The sequence below is a fragment of the Pygocentrus nattereri genome, chromosome 29 (genome assembly GCF_015220715.1).
Source record: "Pygocentrus nattereri isolate fPygNat1 chromosome 29, fPygNat1.pri, whole genome shotgun sequence".
Classification (NCBI taxonomy): domain Eukaryota; kingdom Metazoa; phylum Chordata; class Actinopteri; order Characiformes; family Serrasalmidae; genus Pygocentrus; species Pygocentrus nattereri.
The window spans coordinates 12,515,625-12,535,521 of NC_051239.1; the positions used below are offsets into that span (position 1 = coordinate 12,515,625).

At 38.7% G+C, this 19,897-nt stretch overlaps 1 protein-coding gene across 2 annotated transcripts in view; it reads left to right on the forward strand.

Moving 5' to 3' along the window:
• Positions 1–19,190, forward strand: part of opn7d (opsin 7, group member d) — a 60,105-nt gene extending 40,915 nt beyond the window's left edge. For both annotated transcript variants that reach the window (XM_017696286.2, XM_017696287.2), the window contains 6 exons: positions 6,858–6,945; positions 9,569–9,731; positions 10,897–11,024; positions 13,255–13,393; positions 14,121–14,316; positions 17,241–19,190. In XM_017696286.2, the coding sequence (XP_017551775.1) occupies positions 6,858–6,945; positions 9,569–9,731; positions 10,897–11,024; positions 13,255–13,393; positions 14,121–14,316; positions 17,241–17,729 (1,203 nt within the window). In that variant the 3' untranslated portion in view covers positions 17,730–19,190. The remainder of the gene's footprint in view (positions 1–6,857; positions 6,946–9,568; positions 9,732–10,896; positions 11,025–13,254; positions 13,394–14,120; positions 14,317–17,240) is intronic.
• The last annotated feature ends 707 nt before the right edge of the window (positions 19,191–19,897 follow it).

A 19,897-nucleotide genomic window follows, 5' to 3' on the forward strand; every position in this document is an offset into this window, starting at 1 on the left:
TGGCCTTGAATTACTGAGAAGTCATTCCAAACGTCAATACAAGAGACCTACTAGATTACTGGAATGATTAGATTGCAATTCTTATTGCAGTTTTCTGCCACATTATGAAACTTTTGACATCAAAAGTTTCCCAAAACAAAGTTTAGTCTAAGAGCCAAGTGGTCTTTATAACAAGAACTAAGAAAACATGTTGCAACAACTGTCAGATATGAGATTCAGCTGTTAAACCTTTTGAGGGCGGCTGTGATTAAGAAGTGTAAAGCCTGGGAAAAGTGTGTAAGTGACTTTGTTATGCCAGCAGGGAGTAAATCCCTGAAGATCTGAAACCTCCAGGAGCATACAGCTCCCTGCTGCCTCACATTGTTATCATCCTTGCTACCTCACACTGTTATCATCTTTATCTAAGATGAAAATAAAAAAAGTCTGCAAAAAAGTGCATGAACAGTAGGGGTGGGCACAATGATGATCTATTATTATGATCAAATACATCAGTAAATTTTTCGGATTATATCATCAGTATTGATAATGCTCACGGAAAGACTCATTTCGAGCTGTGGTGCAACCGTGTAAGCGTTGGCCCTGTCATCAGGAGATCATGAGTTCAATCCCTAGTGATGCTGCAGCCATCCTTGGCCGGGAGTCCAAGACAGCACTATTGGCCTCGATCTCTCGGTGGGTAGGATGCAACCCCCCTCACCCTTCTCATCACTCGATGCTAGCCAGCGTTGATGTCTGTTGGCTGACGTAACAGAACTGGCAGTTTGTGCTTTCCTCCGAGCGTGTTTAGCTGTCCAATGAGGTTGCCTTAGTTGCGCTAGTTTTCACCCTCCTAGCACTGGTGGTATAGTGAGATTGGGGGAGTCCTAACTAGTGGGTGGAACTGGATACTACTAATTTGAGAGAAAATTGAAAAACATAAAAAAATTAATAAATAAAATTTTAAAAAACACAGAAAAAATACTTTTTTTGATTGCAACAACTTTAACACAATAATAATCAACATTATATAATCATTGTGAAACATGAGAAGAACCCAAACATTCTCTCTTGACTTAATTAAAATTTGAAAAAGAGTTAACTGCCCAACTATAATGGCAAAACAATAACTATAGCGAACAGTGTGCTAATTCCTTTTTAGTCCAGATGAGGAATAAAACTCCAGTCTTATACATGAAGGGCAATGGTGTTATCCACTACACTATACCAACCAGAATCCTAGATAATGGTTCACCTTTAACAACGGTTACTGTTACATCGATAATTCAATTAATTATTTATGGAATACTTATGTGGAGTGAGTGGAAGATTACAATCGCTTATGTTCTGGTTAACAGTAACCAACGTTACTCTCTGGTTCTATCTTGAAATCTTCTCCTAATTCAGCCTCATCATCAAACACGCATTATATGTTGTGCTTTAGTCAAATGACTTACCATGTGGAACTAGTGCAAATAACCAGGCTGTGTGGTTAATGCTAGTTTCACTTAGTGTAAATAGACACTGCCTTTTTTGGCTTTGTAGGTGAGCAAGCAAGTCAACATTTATTAAGTTTAGGTTTGGACTGTGTCTTCAATATGTGGTGAGGGAAGACCGATCTGCCAGTTGCTAGAAGGCTGGACCTCCCTTGTAACTGTGAAACTGTGAAAGGACTGTCATGGGACTGAGGACCAGGCAGGAGATGGGGTGGTTGAATGAATTTTTAGGGCATAAGATTAGAGAGAGAAGGGGTTTCAGGCATGTCCCTCCTCCCAAACTTCAGTTATTCTGTAATTTCTTTTAAATGCTACTTTTTTTATTGTGGTGGTTGTACAGAAAAGGATAAGCGATTTAGAAAATGGACACATCAGCATTAACAGACTTAGAAATGTCATCAAAGGACCAGATATTTCACATATTTCTTGCAATATAGCACTTTACATCTGAACCCAAGCACAAGCCAAAACTTAGTTTGATTTGCGTTTTACCTTCCGGCTGTTACAGCTGATGTGCATACACACCCCTAATTCATTTACTTATTCATTGCACACCTCATGTTGATTCACGTCCCCATCATAGCCGACATGTCAACACAGATGGTGAATGTAGCATTTATGAGCGTGTCACTCCTAATACAGATAGAGAAAAGCAATGTCACTTCAGGCAGGAAAAGGAACAGTAAAGGAAAGCACTTACCAGCGTACAATACCCACAATATACATACACTAAAACAATCCCTAGGTATTATCCCAAATTATTGATCCTTGAGAATTCATATCACTGCCACAGCCCCTTCCATTTTCATTTTTTGACAAGAAAAAACAACAATAATGTGTATATTTGGAGGTCTTTTTACATTAAGGTTATTTTAGGGGTGTCAAATTATTAAAATAATTAATTGTGAATTAAATCTAATTTTCATGATTTTCCAGTTACCACAAATGCAATTGATCGGCCAAGACATGTTTGGTGGGAAAATTTAGCTTATTTAGTTTGGAACTGGATCTGATAGGCCAGGGCTGTGCAACTTTGACTAGACTGACCATCAGGGCCTCCTCCTCACCATCACCAACCTGCTCTCCTGTTCATTTGTGCCAACTGCAACACCCTCAGTTACATCACTGTGCCATCCAGATGTACCAGCATTGAGATAGGATGAGACTGTTTCAGCTCACTCCCACTTTTCATAATAACTCAGTCAGAGACTGCCTCAGTCAGAGACGGCCTCAGTCAGAGACTGCCTCTACCAGTGCAGCTTTACCATCCAGACTTCAAACAGAGATCCTCTTAGCTTTTATTTGGTATTTAGCTTATTAAATTGTAAATACTGTTTGACCAGAGGAGGACGGGTCTCCCCTTGTGAGTCTTGGTTCCTGCCAAGGTTTCTTCCTCCAGACTGAGGGAGTTTTTCCTTGCCACCGTCGCCTCTGGCTTGCTCACTGGGGGATATATGTTGTAACTGTGTGTTTTCAAACTTCTGTACAGCTGCTTCGTGACAACATTGTGGTAAATAACGCTATACAAATAAACTTGACTTGACTTGACTTTGGTCCTGGAGGGCTGATATTCCACACAGTTTGGCAACTTCTGTTCATTGCCAGGTTTAGTGGGTGGGTTTTAGTAGGGGAAACTACCAAAATGTTCTGGGCCCTCCAGTCCTAGAGTTGTACACTCCTGTGCTAGGTTAACAGTGCTAACAAACACTAAAAGTAAATAATCACCAAGTTTTCCACAGAAAATGGCCACAATGTACATATACTTGCTTCAAAATATTTGGCTAAGCATAACATCCCACCTTCCAATACTACTCTGTCATCAAACTCCAGGAGTCTGGAGTGCAGGGGTGTGTTGTAAAACGTCACTGCACAGGTACAGTAATACCTAAGGTCTGCTTACTGTAAGAGAGCTAGATGTTGCAAGCAGAATCCTAACAAATCTATAAAAATTAGGTGTTCCATTTTGCAAAAAACAGAACAAAGAAATCTACGGGTGGTCTGGTACATTGCCACCGATTTCCTACTGATGCAGACACATGTAAACTGTGGCTTCTGGCAACAAACCACAAACTAGCAAGAACGACATTCAGTAAAGTTACAGAACTATGGTGTGGTAATCATACAGATGTGCTGACTATATATAATGTGCATATAATATATAGAATTTGGCACTGAAGTTTTGGCGCCTGGTTTTTCAAGTGCAGACTCTCATATAAATATATATATATATATATATATATATATATATATATATATATATATATATATATATATATATATATATATACACACACACACACACACACACACATATTACATATATATATATATATATATATATATATATATATATATTCACACTGTAGACTAAAATGAGGGAGGTGTAGTAAAAGGTTCAATGCATGTATTGTGCCGCTGTAACATGATACTGTAACATCATCCTGACTTTCACCTACATCCTTTTGCGTTTTGGCTGAATAATGTTGTGCACTTCTAAAGACTCATGATACAGTTACAGGTGCTGGTGTCCCTGCACCCGAGGCTTAGGCCGATTAACTAAGCTACACTCCTCTGTTTTATAACAGCTGAGTTGGTGTTTATCAGCTGTGAGCATGCTGGTCGTTTACCAAGTTTAGTCACTGAGCCCTGCGGTCCTGCATAGAGCTGCGAAGCTTTATGCTGATATGAGACCTGGAGCAGAGCAGCCCTGCATGTCTGTTCCCTCACTGCAACACGCACGCCATTCACACAGCAGCAGCCTCGGCCAGCTATTTATGACGCACACAAACAAGGAAAAAAGAAATTAAAAAGTTGCCTTCTGTCTAGAAATCCAATGATACCAGATCTTCTTTTCAGTTACTGATATTAATACCAAAACCTTGACTGATACTGACAGCAATATGATTAGGAACGTAACAATACAACATACTGCATCAATCTGAATAGCAGCATACCAAAAGGCACCATACTGTACTTTATAAATGGGAGATGCATTGCATTGGCACCAGCATGTTATCTTGTGGCTACTGTTAGCCTGGAGTGTTGGATAGGGACACTATAAAGCATAAAACTTTATTGTACTTTTATAGTGTTAAATGATCCAATTTGGTAAAAAATGTAAGCATGAGCATATTAGGAAACTTTACAAGACACACCTTATCTCTGTTATATCAAATAATGTACTGCAAAACCATCTCCAAAATGACTACTTTACAGGAAATGTAAAAAACATATTTTACTTTATATATATATATATATATATATATATATATATATATATATATATATATATATATATATATATAATTCAAACCATAGTCCACATCAAATATAAAACTTTAACAATTCATTAATATAACATTCATTGACGTGCTTTCCAAAGAATAAGCAGAAACAAATTAAGGCAGAGGTTTGAGTAAAAAAGAATTCCTAATAACCGTGTTGTTTGTTCCACCTGATTGTGTATCTGACTTCAATTGGTCCACATTTCACATGATTGTGTACAGTGTACAAAGTTTTTTTAAATAGATTTATGATGTTTTAAGTTGATTTAAATGTATTTTAAAGAAGTTCAATTGACTGCAAAACTGTGATTGCCAGCCAATCACATTTTTCTCTAAACGTTTCTTCCTCTGTCAGGCGAAAACAAATAGCATGTATAAATGTAAATGTAGCAACCAAAGTAACAGAGGCTGGACTTCATTTTTTTGAAAATGGTCAATTAGAATCTGTTTAGTTTTTCACTGTTTGAAGAACAATGCTGGCAGTGCAAATTTGTCCAAAAGTATCTTAAGACGTAAAGGCAGCAACTCTAGTATACTACTTATCTCACTACTCAGTCTCATGTTAACATAAGGCTATATGTGCCTACTATTCTCATCATGCAACCTGCTTTCCTTATGCTGTGTCTCAAGCATTTCAGTGATATTTCAGGCTAGATTTGTTATAGAATCAGATCAGGGTTCTTTTTTTTATCCAATATCTGACACTGCATTTTCTGTTGGTATCGGCCCAAAACTGAGCATCGGATCGGTGCCATATCTGTTTCTGTCCTTAACGTAACCCTCAGCCTCTCACATCTTTCTCTCCCTCCATGCTAATCTGCTCTTTGGGACTATTTAGCTGCATAGAATAATCCAGCTGGATTTCTGAGTTGGCATTAGTAGAAATGGAATAGTGGAACAGTCAGTGCCTGTCAGTGTCTCTCTCACATTCTGCAATGTAAGCAGTGTCGCTAAGCTGAATTGTAATAGACAGAGTTGAAAAGCCAAGGGCAACTACAGGCAAAGCCCCAACCCTTCAGTCTGAAGCTTAGAACGCTAAGCTGATTCACAAAAGAGTTCAAACTTGTTATTGTCCCTCTGAAGTACTCTTCTACAGTTCAACCAAATACTCTCAGTTTGTAGGCACTTAGGTGAGTGTCTGTGAGATCGTCCCCTGTAGGTATAATACATAACGGAGCAAAGAGCAAAAATGTTCTGTCCTTACATGTAACCCTCAGCCTTTCTGATCTCGCTCTCCTTCCACACTAATCTGCTCTCTGAGGCTATTTAGCTGCATAGAATAATTCAGCTGTATTTCTGGGTTGGCTTTAGCAGACGGTGTAATAGAGGCTGCCTGTCAGTGGTTGTCTCATATTCTGCACTGTAAGCAATGCAGCTAAGCTGAATTGTAATAGAGTTGAAAAGCTAAAGGTCGTTAAAGGTAAAGATCCATCCTTCCAGTCTAAAGCTTAGAATGCTAAAGTGACTCATATCAGAGATCAAACTTAGATATTGTTTGGCCAATCAAATGGACTATTATTAAGCTTCAACATCAGCTGAAATCCCACTAATTTGGGATCAGACCTCAGAAATGTTAGGGGATGGGAGTATTATATTATTCTACAATAAAATTTTGTCATTTTAAAACTTGTGAATGACTTTTTTTGTGCTTGAAAATAGATCTTCTATGAGGTGCTTGAAATGGATAATGCCATAAAATGCCATTTCTGCCTTTTGGAAGTCCCTCAGCTGAATTATGCAACATATATATTTTTGCCAATAAAGCAGATGATATTTCAATGGAAATGTGTATGATTTACAAAACTTTTTTTCTTCATAGGTAATGTATAATGTTTCTAAAAGTATTTGAGTTAACAGGCCAGACCCCTGAGCAGTGACGAGAGCCATGAGAGGCAATGTGACTATGGCACCCAAGCCCTGAGCACCACCGAGAGCTGTGTAAGGGCGCATGTGGAGGTGTCCAAGGCCTATGCAGAAGCACAGAGTACTTCCTATAGACTTTAGCTCCTCTGGATCTAATCAGTAGTCCTTAATAAGCTGAATGAGGCATGATAAACTTGGGTTAGACCATATGTAAACCATCTCTCCTCCTTTTTTCCAGATGGGAAATGCCTCGGAAACTGGCCGGTTTGTTTCCACAATCCCCAAGGAGCATGATGTCTTCATGGGCGCCGTTTACACGACTTTCTGTAAGCCTTTCTCCAACATGACTACTAGTGCATGTGGAAGATAGCCATTCATTCTAAGCCATTCAGCCTACACAGAGAGTAGAGCCAGCTGTGTTTTGGTATCTAATGACTGTGGCACTGTAGGGGACTCACTTCCTCCTCTTAGCTGTCTGAAATGATCTGCTAGAGAAGCCAGCCCATTTTACACGAGAGCTAGTTAAAATCAGTAAGAAATATCTAGAAACAGGATTAGTAATCTTGTAATAGTCCTTAAAAAATGAAATGTTAGATTACATTTAAAATACTTTCTTCCAGTGTATTTCTTACATTGTTCAGTGTAGTGGCAAACAATTCTTAGAGGTAGGCCTTGACTTGAGTCATAAATGGTCTAAAAATGAGAAAAATGAACAGCTGCCATGATAATGCTAGGGGAATTGTAATGTTACATTTGCACTAAGCTAATGGTGGTACACATTCATATTTTATGGTAGTTCTAGCCTGTAAAATTCTATATGTTTTATTTGTATTTATACAAATGTATTTATATCGTACATTTGCAGTTTTACAGTGCCTTCAGTAAAGAACCCTGACATTCAACTGCCACCACTATTTTGATTTCTAACCATTGTAAAAACCTAAGAACGGTCACACTATTGCAGGTATTTATAGTCAGTGAGATACCTAGGTTTTCCAGAGGATCATTAGTTACATGTCACTTTTTCAAGTGTCATTTCTGAATTATGTTAGTAGTTAGTGGCCTTCTTTCCAGCTCCTAAAGGTCTAACCCAGAGGTCGACAACCCAAGTTAAGATGAGCCATTTTTCCTTTTAACAAAAATGAAACCCCTTGGAGCCGCAACATTTTATGTCTATTTTACTATCTGGGCTATAATTATGTCTCAGTAGGTGCTAATGTACTAGTACAGGCTAAAAAATTATATAAACAAAATGCGGACGTACTTTGCTCTGCTTTAAGCTTTAGCTCAGCTATTGCCGCTTTTCTCGCATCTCTGGCAAGAAACATTTCCGCAAAAGTGGAATAAGTTCTTGAAAAATGTCTTTCAGCATTTGACTTTTTACGAGGCTGAAGTCAGCATCTCATTCACCAGCTTCTCATTTGTATTGTCCCGTTCCACCTTAAATGGTGCCTGAGGTGCTAGAATGTAATTGCTGCACCATTTAAGGTGGAATTGGAAAATTTGAATTTTGCGACTTTTTAGTGTTTGACAGTTTCTTGCTGCAGATTAAATATATCAGGAAACCAGCTGGAGTGATTATAAAGGCAAATACGTCTATTCATTTCTGAATTATCAATGAAATCTTTAAATCTTTCTCTGTGCCTTTTCGTTAGCTACTAGCTAGGACAGACTGTTGTCTGCGTTTCAATGGTGGCCATCAGTCTGCACTTTTTACCTAAAGATCTAATTCTGCTGTGGAGCCACAACAGAGCACTAAAAGAGCCCCATGCAGCTCTGGAGCCGCATGTTGCTGACCCTTGGTCTAATCTATAGGTGAGCTAGCTTGACTATATCCAGACACCAAAAAAAAAAAAAAATCTTGATTGCGAAAAATCAGGAAAAATAAATCTTGATTGCGTAGTTTCCAGTTGGGCTTTTAAAACTGTAACCCTTAGGTTTTCAATTAACATGTAACAATTAAACAGGATTATTAATTAACTAACATTAATTTTCAAGTTTAAATACAACAATCATGATGATTATATGTAAAAGAGAGGTTGGCATAGCATGCTGGCTAACACATGGCAGAGTGGGTTTCGATTCCCATGCAAGCATAGCATGCTTAGACAACTTAGACATGTATAACAAACAGACAGTAATCACTAGTCCTTCACTCTAGAAGGCGCTGATGGTTCTTCTCCGGTGCCGTTTCATTTAAATACCTCCAGCTAACATGCCAAATTTCAGGGATCTGCGATATAGCAGTCTAGACAAACTCAGCACTAAGCAGATCCACAAAGTCACTTTGAATTGACATGGTTTCGCTTCAGGTAGTAAATCCATTAAAAAGATCTCATGTTAGGATAGAAAAAGGCTCACCTTCAAAAATGTAATCCTACTTGATATCTCTAATCTTCTCACCAAATGTGCCTCCTGAGTTCTTCTGTAATTCGCATGGACAAACGACCTTGAATTGCTCAAACAATATTCACGCATATTTCTCTGCTGATATGCATATATTAGAAAGTGAGCCAAGATTGGTTACAAATAATGAGGTTAAATGAATATAAAAAAAGACATTGTCAGCAAACTCAACAGTTTAGAAATCTTTTTTGTGCTTCCATGATGGTGACTCATGCATCATTGTGTTGAAGCTTTAGTCACACATGTGTGTGGAGCAAGAAATAAATGTATTTTATATTAGAGTAACCAAAATTGTGAGGCCAAAGCTCTGGAGGTCAGAATGCTATTATGCAAGAATGAACAGCAAATAGAACAGTGGGTTCTCACAGTAGCAGTGAAATGACAACAACAACAGTTTGTTTCTGGCAGATATCCAAGCTTCTGGAAAGCTAATGCATCAGCATTGCATGTAGAGCTCTAATCAGTAGATGGACAGATGGACAGTTAAATCCCCAAAAATGAACAAAACTAGTCTTAAAAAGGTATTTTCTCTACTTGTTTCAGGTGTGCTGTCTCTGCTGGGGAACTGCATTCTGCTTCTTGTAGCGTATCGGAAGAGATCATCCCTGAAACCAGCAGAGTACTTCATTGTGAACTTGTCCATCAGTGACCTTGGAATGACTGTGACTCTTTTTCCTCTAGCTATTCCCTCAGCATTCGCGCACAAGTAAGTCACAGTATCAGATGCACACAGCACCCAGTCTGAAGAAACAATACATGAATGTAGACTGACTGAGATTTGTAAGAAAAGCAAAATATGTACACCTCCTTGTTTCTATGCTTATTGTCCATTTTATCAGCTCCACTTACTGTATAAGTGCACTTTGTAGTTCTCCAATTACAGTCCATCTGTTTCTCCGAAACTTTGTTAGCCCTTTTTACCCTGTTCTTCAGTGGTCAGGACCCCCATGGATCCTTATAGAGGAGGTTCTCTTTAGGATCATTCTCAGCACTGCAGTAAAACTGATGTGGTGGTGGTGTGTTAGTGTGTGTTGTGCTGGTATGAGTTGATCAGACACAGCAGGGCGGCTGGAGTTTTTAAACACTTTGTCCACTCACTTTCCACTCTATTAGACACTCCTACCTTGTTGGTCCACCTTATAGATGTAAAGTCAGAGACGACAGCTCATCTGCTGCTGCACAGTTTGTGTTGATCATCCTCTAGTCCTTCATCAGTGGTCACAGGACGTTGCCCACAGGATGCTGTTGGCTGGATGTTTTGGGTTGGTGGACTATTCTCAGTCCAGCAGTGACACTGAGGTGTTTAAAAACTTTAATGATGTACTTTAAGATGTAAACAAAATAAATCAGTTTTGATATGAAATGCTCGGTTCTAAAGAAACTAACTGAATTACAATTTTACACAGTGGTGATGTTTATTGTTTAGCCTCTAAAAGCTCCCTCAAATAAATGGATATTCCCTGAAGTGGTTATGAATACACTACCTGACACCTGAGACACTGTTTTATGACAGAGTTGAGATAAACCCTTAGCCTGAAACTGATTTTCCTGAAAATGGCTAGATTTGCATTGTAAATATCATCTTACAGATCTTACATCTTACTGAATTGTGCAGACATTTTGAAGAAAAAAAGAAATCCAGGAAACTCTCCTTTAAAATCAGTATCATGTGAGCAAAAGTAAGAGTTCAACATGAAAAATTCATAGGTTTTAGGCATCGATTTGGGAAATATAGTAGTCAGGCATTCTTAGGGAATATATGGACCAAAGGAAATCTAACATTTCAGATATGGACAGTAATTAATTAAAGGGGTAAAATAAAATGCTTGTGATATTAATGTATTAAGCATATTTCCACTCTCTCCTTAAAGGTGGTTGTTTGGAGAGCTGACGTGTTCGTATTACGCTGTTTGTGGCGTTCTCTTTGGGTTATCCAGCTTGACCAACCTCACTGCGTTATCTTCAGTGTGCTGCCTGAAAGTCTGCTTCCCAATTTACGGTACAGTTCATCACCATCACCTGCCTCAAAAACACCTGACACCTGTAGCATAAACTTGAATGAATTAAATAGAACAGTTGTTATACAGTTACAGTACTGTGCAAATGTCAGCAGCAGCCCTTCATTGATTAAATCTGCAATCAAAACTATGGGAGGCAAACCCAGTCAAAAAAGAAATTAAAATTAAAACAATAAAATGCTAACATAAACCTCTTTTTGCCATTTCTCTTTCCAAACATCTGCGTAAATATCCTGCCAAAATTGAAACTGAAATGAAATACCTCTATTTGCATTTTCATTTTTTCACATAAGCATGAATAATTTGTGACAAAAATTGTTTACGTTCACTGTTTACGTTCACTGTTTACTGTGACAGTGTTTACGTTCCTATTTCTTTTTCGGCTGCATATCTGACAAAATGAAAATGCATAATGGATAAATCAACAGCAAAATGAAAAGTTGTGATTCGGTTTTCAACGTCAATTTGCTTTAAGTGTCAGAATGAAAAGACAAATGAACATTGACGCCACCTGCTGGTGATTTACTGTTCATTCGCCACTTTGCTTAAAGTTTTCAAACTGACCAACATGCAAATATATGTTAATAGGTACTAGGTGGGGCTACGGGGTACATTTTAGGACATCCTCAGACATCCGTGTCAGAATGGCACCAACAACTTTGCGTCTCGAGAAAAACCATCGTCATGTCTCAGATTTGGTGAAACTGAACATCTGGTGAACTGAACCCATATAAAACAGCCATTAGGCACAAGTTATTCATTTTTCATTCAAAGATGAATAAGTGGAAAACAAAACAGGTATTCTAAAAATGATTAAAAGATACAAAGAAAAAGGGACTCCTAACAACTACCTGCAAGTCCTGGTAGACCAACAAAACTGTCCCCATCAGATAAACAGTATGTAAAGCTTTCATCTTTGAGAGAAAATCAAGCTCCACTCTTACTTCAGATCTGAAAGAATCCACAGATGTTTCTGTCCATACTTTCACTGTGAGAAGACTCAACAAACTATAAGTCTGAAAGGATGTGGAAATCAAGCAAAGCTGCTGTTGGTCTCAGAACAATGGACTGACCACCCAAGAGTCCAGACCTCAACATCACTGCAAATGCTTGAGATTATGAAAGGCAGAAAATGCAACCAACTTCTAAGACTGAACTTGGTATGAGTGGAAAAATATTCTTGAAAAAGCAAGTCAAACAAAGGAATGAAAGCTGTGATAAAGGCAACATTTGAAAACACTAAATACTGAAAAATGTCATTTGTTTGCTACTCTTCTATGACACTGAAAAGAAGGTTGGTCTTTGATTTCTGAAAAACTGTGTCCTTTTTCCTAAATCAGCTATGGAAAGTTACATGTTGGGCTGCACAATCCTGATTCTCTGCACATGCGTCAATAATACCATCATAATCAGACTGCTGCAGTTATACTCTGATTTCTTAGATCGGAGCAAGGTCTAAAAATCCAATTAAGAAATCGGATAAAGAGAGCTGAATTTTAGCTGAGTAATCAGATTTCTCACTGCATGTAAACTCTTACTCAGATTTCTTTCAGATTTATTAAACAAAACAGACCGCTGTACCGGAAATATGCAAGCAGTGTCGCCGTGAGACGCAGCAAAACACTTTTGGAGCGATGCTGAAACCAGCTACATGCTTGATTACATAAAATATTTAAATATTCTTCATCTTCTAGATGATGTATGTTCATATTTTGAGGTAAAGTGGCAGAGTTTTTTAAAAAGCCACAGCAGAAGGTTTGAGTTTATGTTAGGTTTATGTCATGTTTTCCTCTGTGAGTTTATTGGTCGGTTGCAATGCAGAAATCTGATCACTGTCTGACTCATGTAGACCCGGAGCTTCTCATTGTATGATTACCCAAGAGCTGATCGGATTACTGACAAAATCTGATTTTCTGCAGTTTTTGGACTATTAAGTGCATGTAAACACACTCATTGTTTATAAAGTTACTTCTGAGTGGTGTAGCAGGCTGAGAGTGTTCGACAAGTGTGCTTATTAGAATATTAGGTCATCCTCAGACAGTTCTCAGATAGGATGAGCATTTTTTTATATTCAAATTTTGCTGGATGTTCAAAATAACATTAGTATATCAGTATAACATTATGCAAGTTTTTGAAATATTTTACACTGTATTCCCTGTGACTACAAATTTAGCCACAATTCTCAAACATCTCACTGCTTCCCTTTCTCAGGTAACAAATTCTCATCCTCTCATGCTTGTCTGATGATTGTGGGCGTGTGGTGTTTTGCCTCAGTCTTTGCTGTGGGACCCCTGGCACACTGGGGCCGCTATGGCCCTGAGCCTTACGGAACAGCATGCTGCATAGACTGGTAAGCACAGCTTACTGATTACTTACTGATGAAAGGCTCTATTACAGCTAGATCTTAAAAAACACTGCTATGATGATGCTAAAAGACTGACATATATTTTTTTTTCTTATAACTGGTTCCACCCACTGTAAAACCAAATCTGATTGGCTAATTCCACCACCACTTCCTAATTATGCTGTTGGTTAATTTAATATATAAGGCCTTTAATTTAGCTCCTTAAGTCCTAACCAGTGGGAACTGTGTCTGGCAAGATTGGGAAACATTTCTGATTGGATAGTTTTCTGTTCGGAACAAAACTTAACAAGAGTATTACTATAATACTTAAAAAGGTGATACAGGTCATTTTATATAAGCGATTCACTTCCTCCCTCCAGGAAACATATGATTAAAAGTGGAAATTTAAATATGTCTATAAAATGACCAATATACAACAAGTGTGATAATCCTATCATGTCATAAAAATCTAAAAGAACTACAAATGTAACTAAATTTACAGATGAACATTTTTTGGTTCTCAGAAATATTTAGGCCTTCTCTGAAGGATTAGAAGGCCCTGCGGGAAACCCTCAAAAGGAAACAAACATGATTTGCAAGAAACAAAATACAGTGTTGAAATTTATTTGCAGCTAAACATTGTTTGGATATTTAAATATACATTTTGACATTAATACACAATTATATTAACACAAGTGTTCCGTCTGCCCTCTCCTGCATTTAATTCTCTCAGGTATGCACCCAAACACGATGCACTAGCCATGTCCTACATCATCTGCCTCTTCCTCTTCTGCTATGTGGTTCCCTGTACCATCATCTTCCTCTCCTACACCTTCATCCTCTTCACTGTACGTGGATCACGGCAAGCGGTGCAGCAGCATGTGTCACCACAGACAAAGACTGCCAATGCACACTCTCTTATTGTCAAGGTAAGAGGACAAATGAATAAAATGAATAAATGAGTAAATGAATATACACTATATTGCCAAAAGTATTTAGTCGTCTGCCTTCACACGCATATGAATTGAGTGACATCCCGTTCTTAATCCATAGGGTTTAATATGTTGTTGGCCCACCCTTTGCAGCTATGACAGCTTCAACTCTTCTGGGAAGGCTTTCCACAAGGGTTAGGAGTGTGTTTATGGGAAGTTTTGACCGTTCTTCCAGAAGCGCATTTGTGAGGTCAGACTCTGATGTTGGACGAGAAGATCTGGCTCACAGTCTCCGCTCTAATTCATCCCAAAGGTGTTCTACTGGGTTGATGTCAGGACACCAGTCAAGTTCTTCCACACCAAACTCGCTCATCCATGTCCTTATGGACTTTGCTTTGCGCACTGGTGCGCAGTCATGTTGGAACAGGAAGGGGTTGTCCCCAAACTGTTCCCACATAGTTGGGAGTATGAAATTGTCCAAAATCTCTTGGTCTGCTGAAGCATTAAAAGTTCCTTTCACTGGAACTAAGGGGGCGAGCCCAACTACTGAAAAACAACCCCACACCATAATCCCCCCTCCACCACACTTTACATTTGGCACGATGCAGTCAGACAAGTACCGTTCTCCTAGCAACTGAGAAACCCAGACTCATCCATCGGATTGCCAGATGGAGAAGTGTGATTCATCCCTCCAGAGAACACGTCTCCACTGCTCTAGAGTTCAGTGGCGGCGCTTTACACCACTGCATTCAACACTTTGCATTGCACTTGGTGATGTAAGGCTTGGATGCAGTGGCTCAGCCATGGAAACCCATCCGATGAAGCTCTCTACTCTGAGCTTGAGCTGATCTGAAGGCCACAGGAAGTTTGGGGGTCTGTAGTGATTGACTCTGCAGAAAGTTTGCGACCTCTACGCACTATGCGCCTCAGCATCCGCTGACCCCGCTCTGTCATTTTACGTCGTGGCTGAGTTGCTGTCGTTCCCAGTCACTTTGTTATAATACCACTGACAGTTGACTGTGGAATATTTAGTAGCGAGGAAGTTTCACGACTGGACACATGACATCCGATCACGGTACCACGCTGGAATTCACTGAGCTCCTGAGAGCGACCCATTCTTTCACTAATGTCTGTAGAAGCAGTCTGCAGGCCTAGGGGCTCAATTTTATATACCTGTGGCCATGGAAGTGATTGGAACACCTGAATTCAATGACTTGGATGGGCGAGTGAATACTTTTTGCAATATAGTGGATATCTTTATAGGGAAGTCACTGGGGCCATCTTTGCAATGCTGCCGGGCAGTTATTTCCAGACTTCTATCTCTCTGGGAGAGACTAAAGTACTCAAAACTGAAGCCCAAACTACCATTTCAAAAATATACTTGAACTCACTGATAAAATCTGTCAAAACCTCATAAATAGTTTGTATTATTTGTCTCAGTAATGAACAAAAAACATGCTATTTTCAGTTGTTCTGGCTACTGCACAGGTCATCCACCACAAGGGGAGGCTTTCCCTATTCGCAGCAAAGAAGCTGATTGGCTCTTCTTCTTGAAGGGTGGGACTTTATCAGACGCCAAGTTGAGCTTTATGAGCTTTCCCATTTATATTTCAACCAGTGACCCGTCTCCTCCTTTATAATGTCCCTGCTAGCATGAAAGCAAGTATGTTAGCCAACATAATAGCTAATTTATCTTAAGTCAAGTAATTTGACATTAAGTTTTAAATTATAGATCACATTCATTGTAAACTTTCTTTACCTTCAACTGGGTTAGCTGGATTATTATGCTAGTTAGCATACTTGCTATACAAACTACAAGCTAATCAACCATTTTGATTTGTCTTGCTTCTTTCAAAACACCACATTTTACTACTACTATTATGTAGCACTTCAGTTGTGTCCATCAGATGGAAGGTTTTTTACAGTGAAAGGCTTGTTATTTGAAGCCATGTCTAACGGGTCAAGCCTTATAAGGATTTACTGTAGTATACTCCAGTGCCTGCAGCTAATACAGAGACTAAAGTGAAACTCTCTATTTGACTCACAATCTAGAGACTAAAACCTCAACTTGGACTCACGTGGAGGTGACTTGCAAACATCTCTGGATCATGCTGGATCCATAGGCCTCAGTGCATATGGGTGGATTTAGCAATTTAATTATGAATTCAACTTAATCAATTTAGGGCCAGTTTCCCAGACATAGACTCAGACTTGTACTGATTTGTAATGTAATGATGAATCACCACTGGAAATCTTTGCTCCCGTCCTTATCCAGTTTTAATTTAAAGAACTTTCAACTGTTTTAAGAACTTTTTTTAATACACAACCGTAAGCAGTAGTTTGTGTGCCCTCTGGTCAAATGGTTTTGTTGATTTTTAATACACAGTTCATTTTATTTTTAAAAATGTTTTGGGCCAAAACTTTCTCAAAATTATTGTAAAACAACGAATGGATCATCAGGTGTCATATTTCTCACCATGTCATGTAATAACTTTCTGTGAGGGAGCTTTTAAAGGCATTAAACTCTTCAGACTCACTCATTAGACATCACTAACTGAAACAACTCTGACTAACTTTGTTTACATCTTAGTTTGCATGTTCTCACTGTGTCTGCATGGGTTTCCTCCCACAGTCCAGACATGCAGTCAGGCCTATTAGACATGCTAAATTCGCCTCTAGATGTGATTATGTGTGTGTGTGAATGTATATGTCTATCTGTCTGCCCTGCAATGGACTGGCAACCTCTGCAGAGTGTATCCTGTCTTCTGCCCAATGACTGCTGGAATAGGCTCCAGCAACCACCACTGAAGGATACCAAACTACCCAGAAGGATAAGTGGCTTAGAAAGTGTGAGTGTGTATGTATGTATGTATATGTGGCAGCTTTTTTAATGCATATTTGTTCTCTGTCCTTTCTCACAGCTCTCTGTGGCAGTATGTATTGGTTTCCTGAGTGCCTGGACCCCTTACACCATTGTTGCAATGTGGGCAGCATTTAGCACATCACTGCATGTCCCACCCATTGCCTTTGCCCTTGCAGCAATTTTTGCCAAATCCTCCACCATCTACAACCCCGTGGTCTACCTGCTGTTCAAACCCAACTTCCGCAAGTCTCTGACTAATGACACAGCTGAAATCCGCAGAAGAATTTGCTCTAGCCCCTGCAAGGGAAGCCCTCTTCCTGAAGAGAAGGACCCACAAACTTCACAACGCTGCAACAACAAGGATATTAGCAACTCCACTCACCTTTCCAACGGCCTACCAGACAACCATGGGGCGTGTCTTCACTGTGCTGAGTCTCATGGCCAACAGGCAACACTTCAAAGGACCGCCTGCGTACTTACTGGCTCCACCCACAGTGAACTGACTGTGAGCCAGATGTCAGAAAAAATGCAAGCTGACTTCATATGAGCAGCCTGAAGATCATCTGACGCATGCCAGAAAGAGGTAGACAGACGGGTGGTGACAAAATACAAGCCTTGGAACGGGATGCCTGCTTCTTGAGTAGAAAATATGAGTCAGAAAAGATTAAAATGATTCAGACAACATATAAAAAAGGGATAATACAATGTGAGTCACTTCATTCAGATGCTATGTTCCTTCAGTAAAGAACTCTTGAGGACTTTTAGATCCGAGTCAGACTGGACAGGAGGACACAGCACATTGGAGGACAGAATACTCGTGAACTTTCAGAACCCACAAACTACTCCAGCAGATCAACATCAAAATCAAGATGACCTTTGCCATCCCATCCATATACAAGTATACAGCAGAAACAAATGTTCCTCCAGGGCCTTGGAGCAACTTACACACATGGCCTCCAGGAATGAGATAGATCTTTAACTCTTAGAAGTCAAGCTCTATTACTTTTGTAATGCTATATGCACGCAAATACATATTTCATTCATAGTACAGAGTTCTCAGCAAATTATCTTTACATGCACTTTGCTCTCTGTACCTACAGGTTCAGGTCTGCACTTCCAACAACTTTCTCTGTTCGTTTTCATGTGAATAAATGACAAAAACGTAGTAATTAGCACTGCATCAAAATGAAAATTCTTAATTAAACTGAAGCAGAAATTCAGGACACACTAGGCCGAAAACTGAAACCAAGCATACGCACAGATATACCGGGAGAGGGGTTGATCTCTCAGACTATTCAAGTGTCCCATTGGTTTCTTCACTGTACTTTAGCACAGTCTAGCTATGCCGCGCCCCTTCATCATTCTTGAGTGCCTCCTCTGGTGCTGTACCAATGCCTGCAGACGTTTCCACTTAGCAATGGCAACCTTGGATGTGCGTATCACATTTGAGCTAGATACCCCAGCAATAATCACATATAACCCAGTGTCACATCGCACAAAGTGGTTATTCTGAACAATCAAACAAATGACAGTAAGAGGGGCACATGACTTGCTAAACCAAGTCTTTGTCAGTCTTTTGTGAAGCATGAGTTTATGTGGAACTCTTAAACAGAGTTGCAATACTGTGGTTTACAGCTATTAGCGTAGTGGGTAATGTTACAGCCTTGCATGCTGGAGATTAGGGTTCTAAACTCTGCTTGAGAAAGAAAGTTTGCGTTATTGGCAGCCTTTGGAAAAAAAACAGGATCCAGGGCCTGAAACTGAAAACCAAGTAAATAAAAAACAATTTACATAAAACAAACTTACTAAAATAATGACACTATATAGGCTGCAGATCATGACATTTTCATGACAACATAGAGTGGCTGGTCATCCAAGGCATTATTTATTATTGCTGTTTGAACACATCAGGTTGTTTTTGGGTTATTTTAGCCTGATATATATATATATACATACACACACACAGTACTGTACAAATGTTTTAGGCATCTAAGCAATTTTTTTAACATTTGACCTCAGCAGTGAGTTTATCACAATATACATTAGAATAAAGTCATATTCATAATTTAAATAAACATAAAAACAATAAAAATTAACAAGAATTTCTTGGGTCCATATTTTTCCTAGACACCTTCACAGCCGCCACAGAGACTTGTTAATATCATCAATTACATCATGAGCACAATTTACTGAAGCTCTGATTGGTCAAACCAGGAGCTGCTTTTTACCTACATATAATACTGGACTTCCTTGAGGAGAGGTTTGAAAATGGTTAAAGAAACACTAATATTCATAAAGTCATTGACTTACTTTATATATATATATATATATATATATATATATATATATATATATATATATATATATATCTTTATTAATTCATATTCTATAACTTTTGTAACACTTTTCTCAGCAAATAAACACATACTACACAAATAGATTTTGAAAATGTGTCTTGGGTGCATAAGATTTTTGCACAGTACTATATCTATCTATCTATCTATCTATCTGTCTATATATATATATATATATATATATATATATATATATATATATATATATGTGAATCATTTCTAACAGCAATAACTACCATTATAACATATCTCCTCTTCTTCAATTGTGGTAGAGAACCTGCATTTTTAGCAGAATTGATATACTTGTTTCAAAACACTAAGAAAAATTATGAATATTGAATTGCACAAAGCTTTCATTATT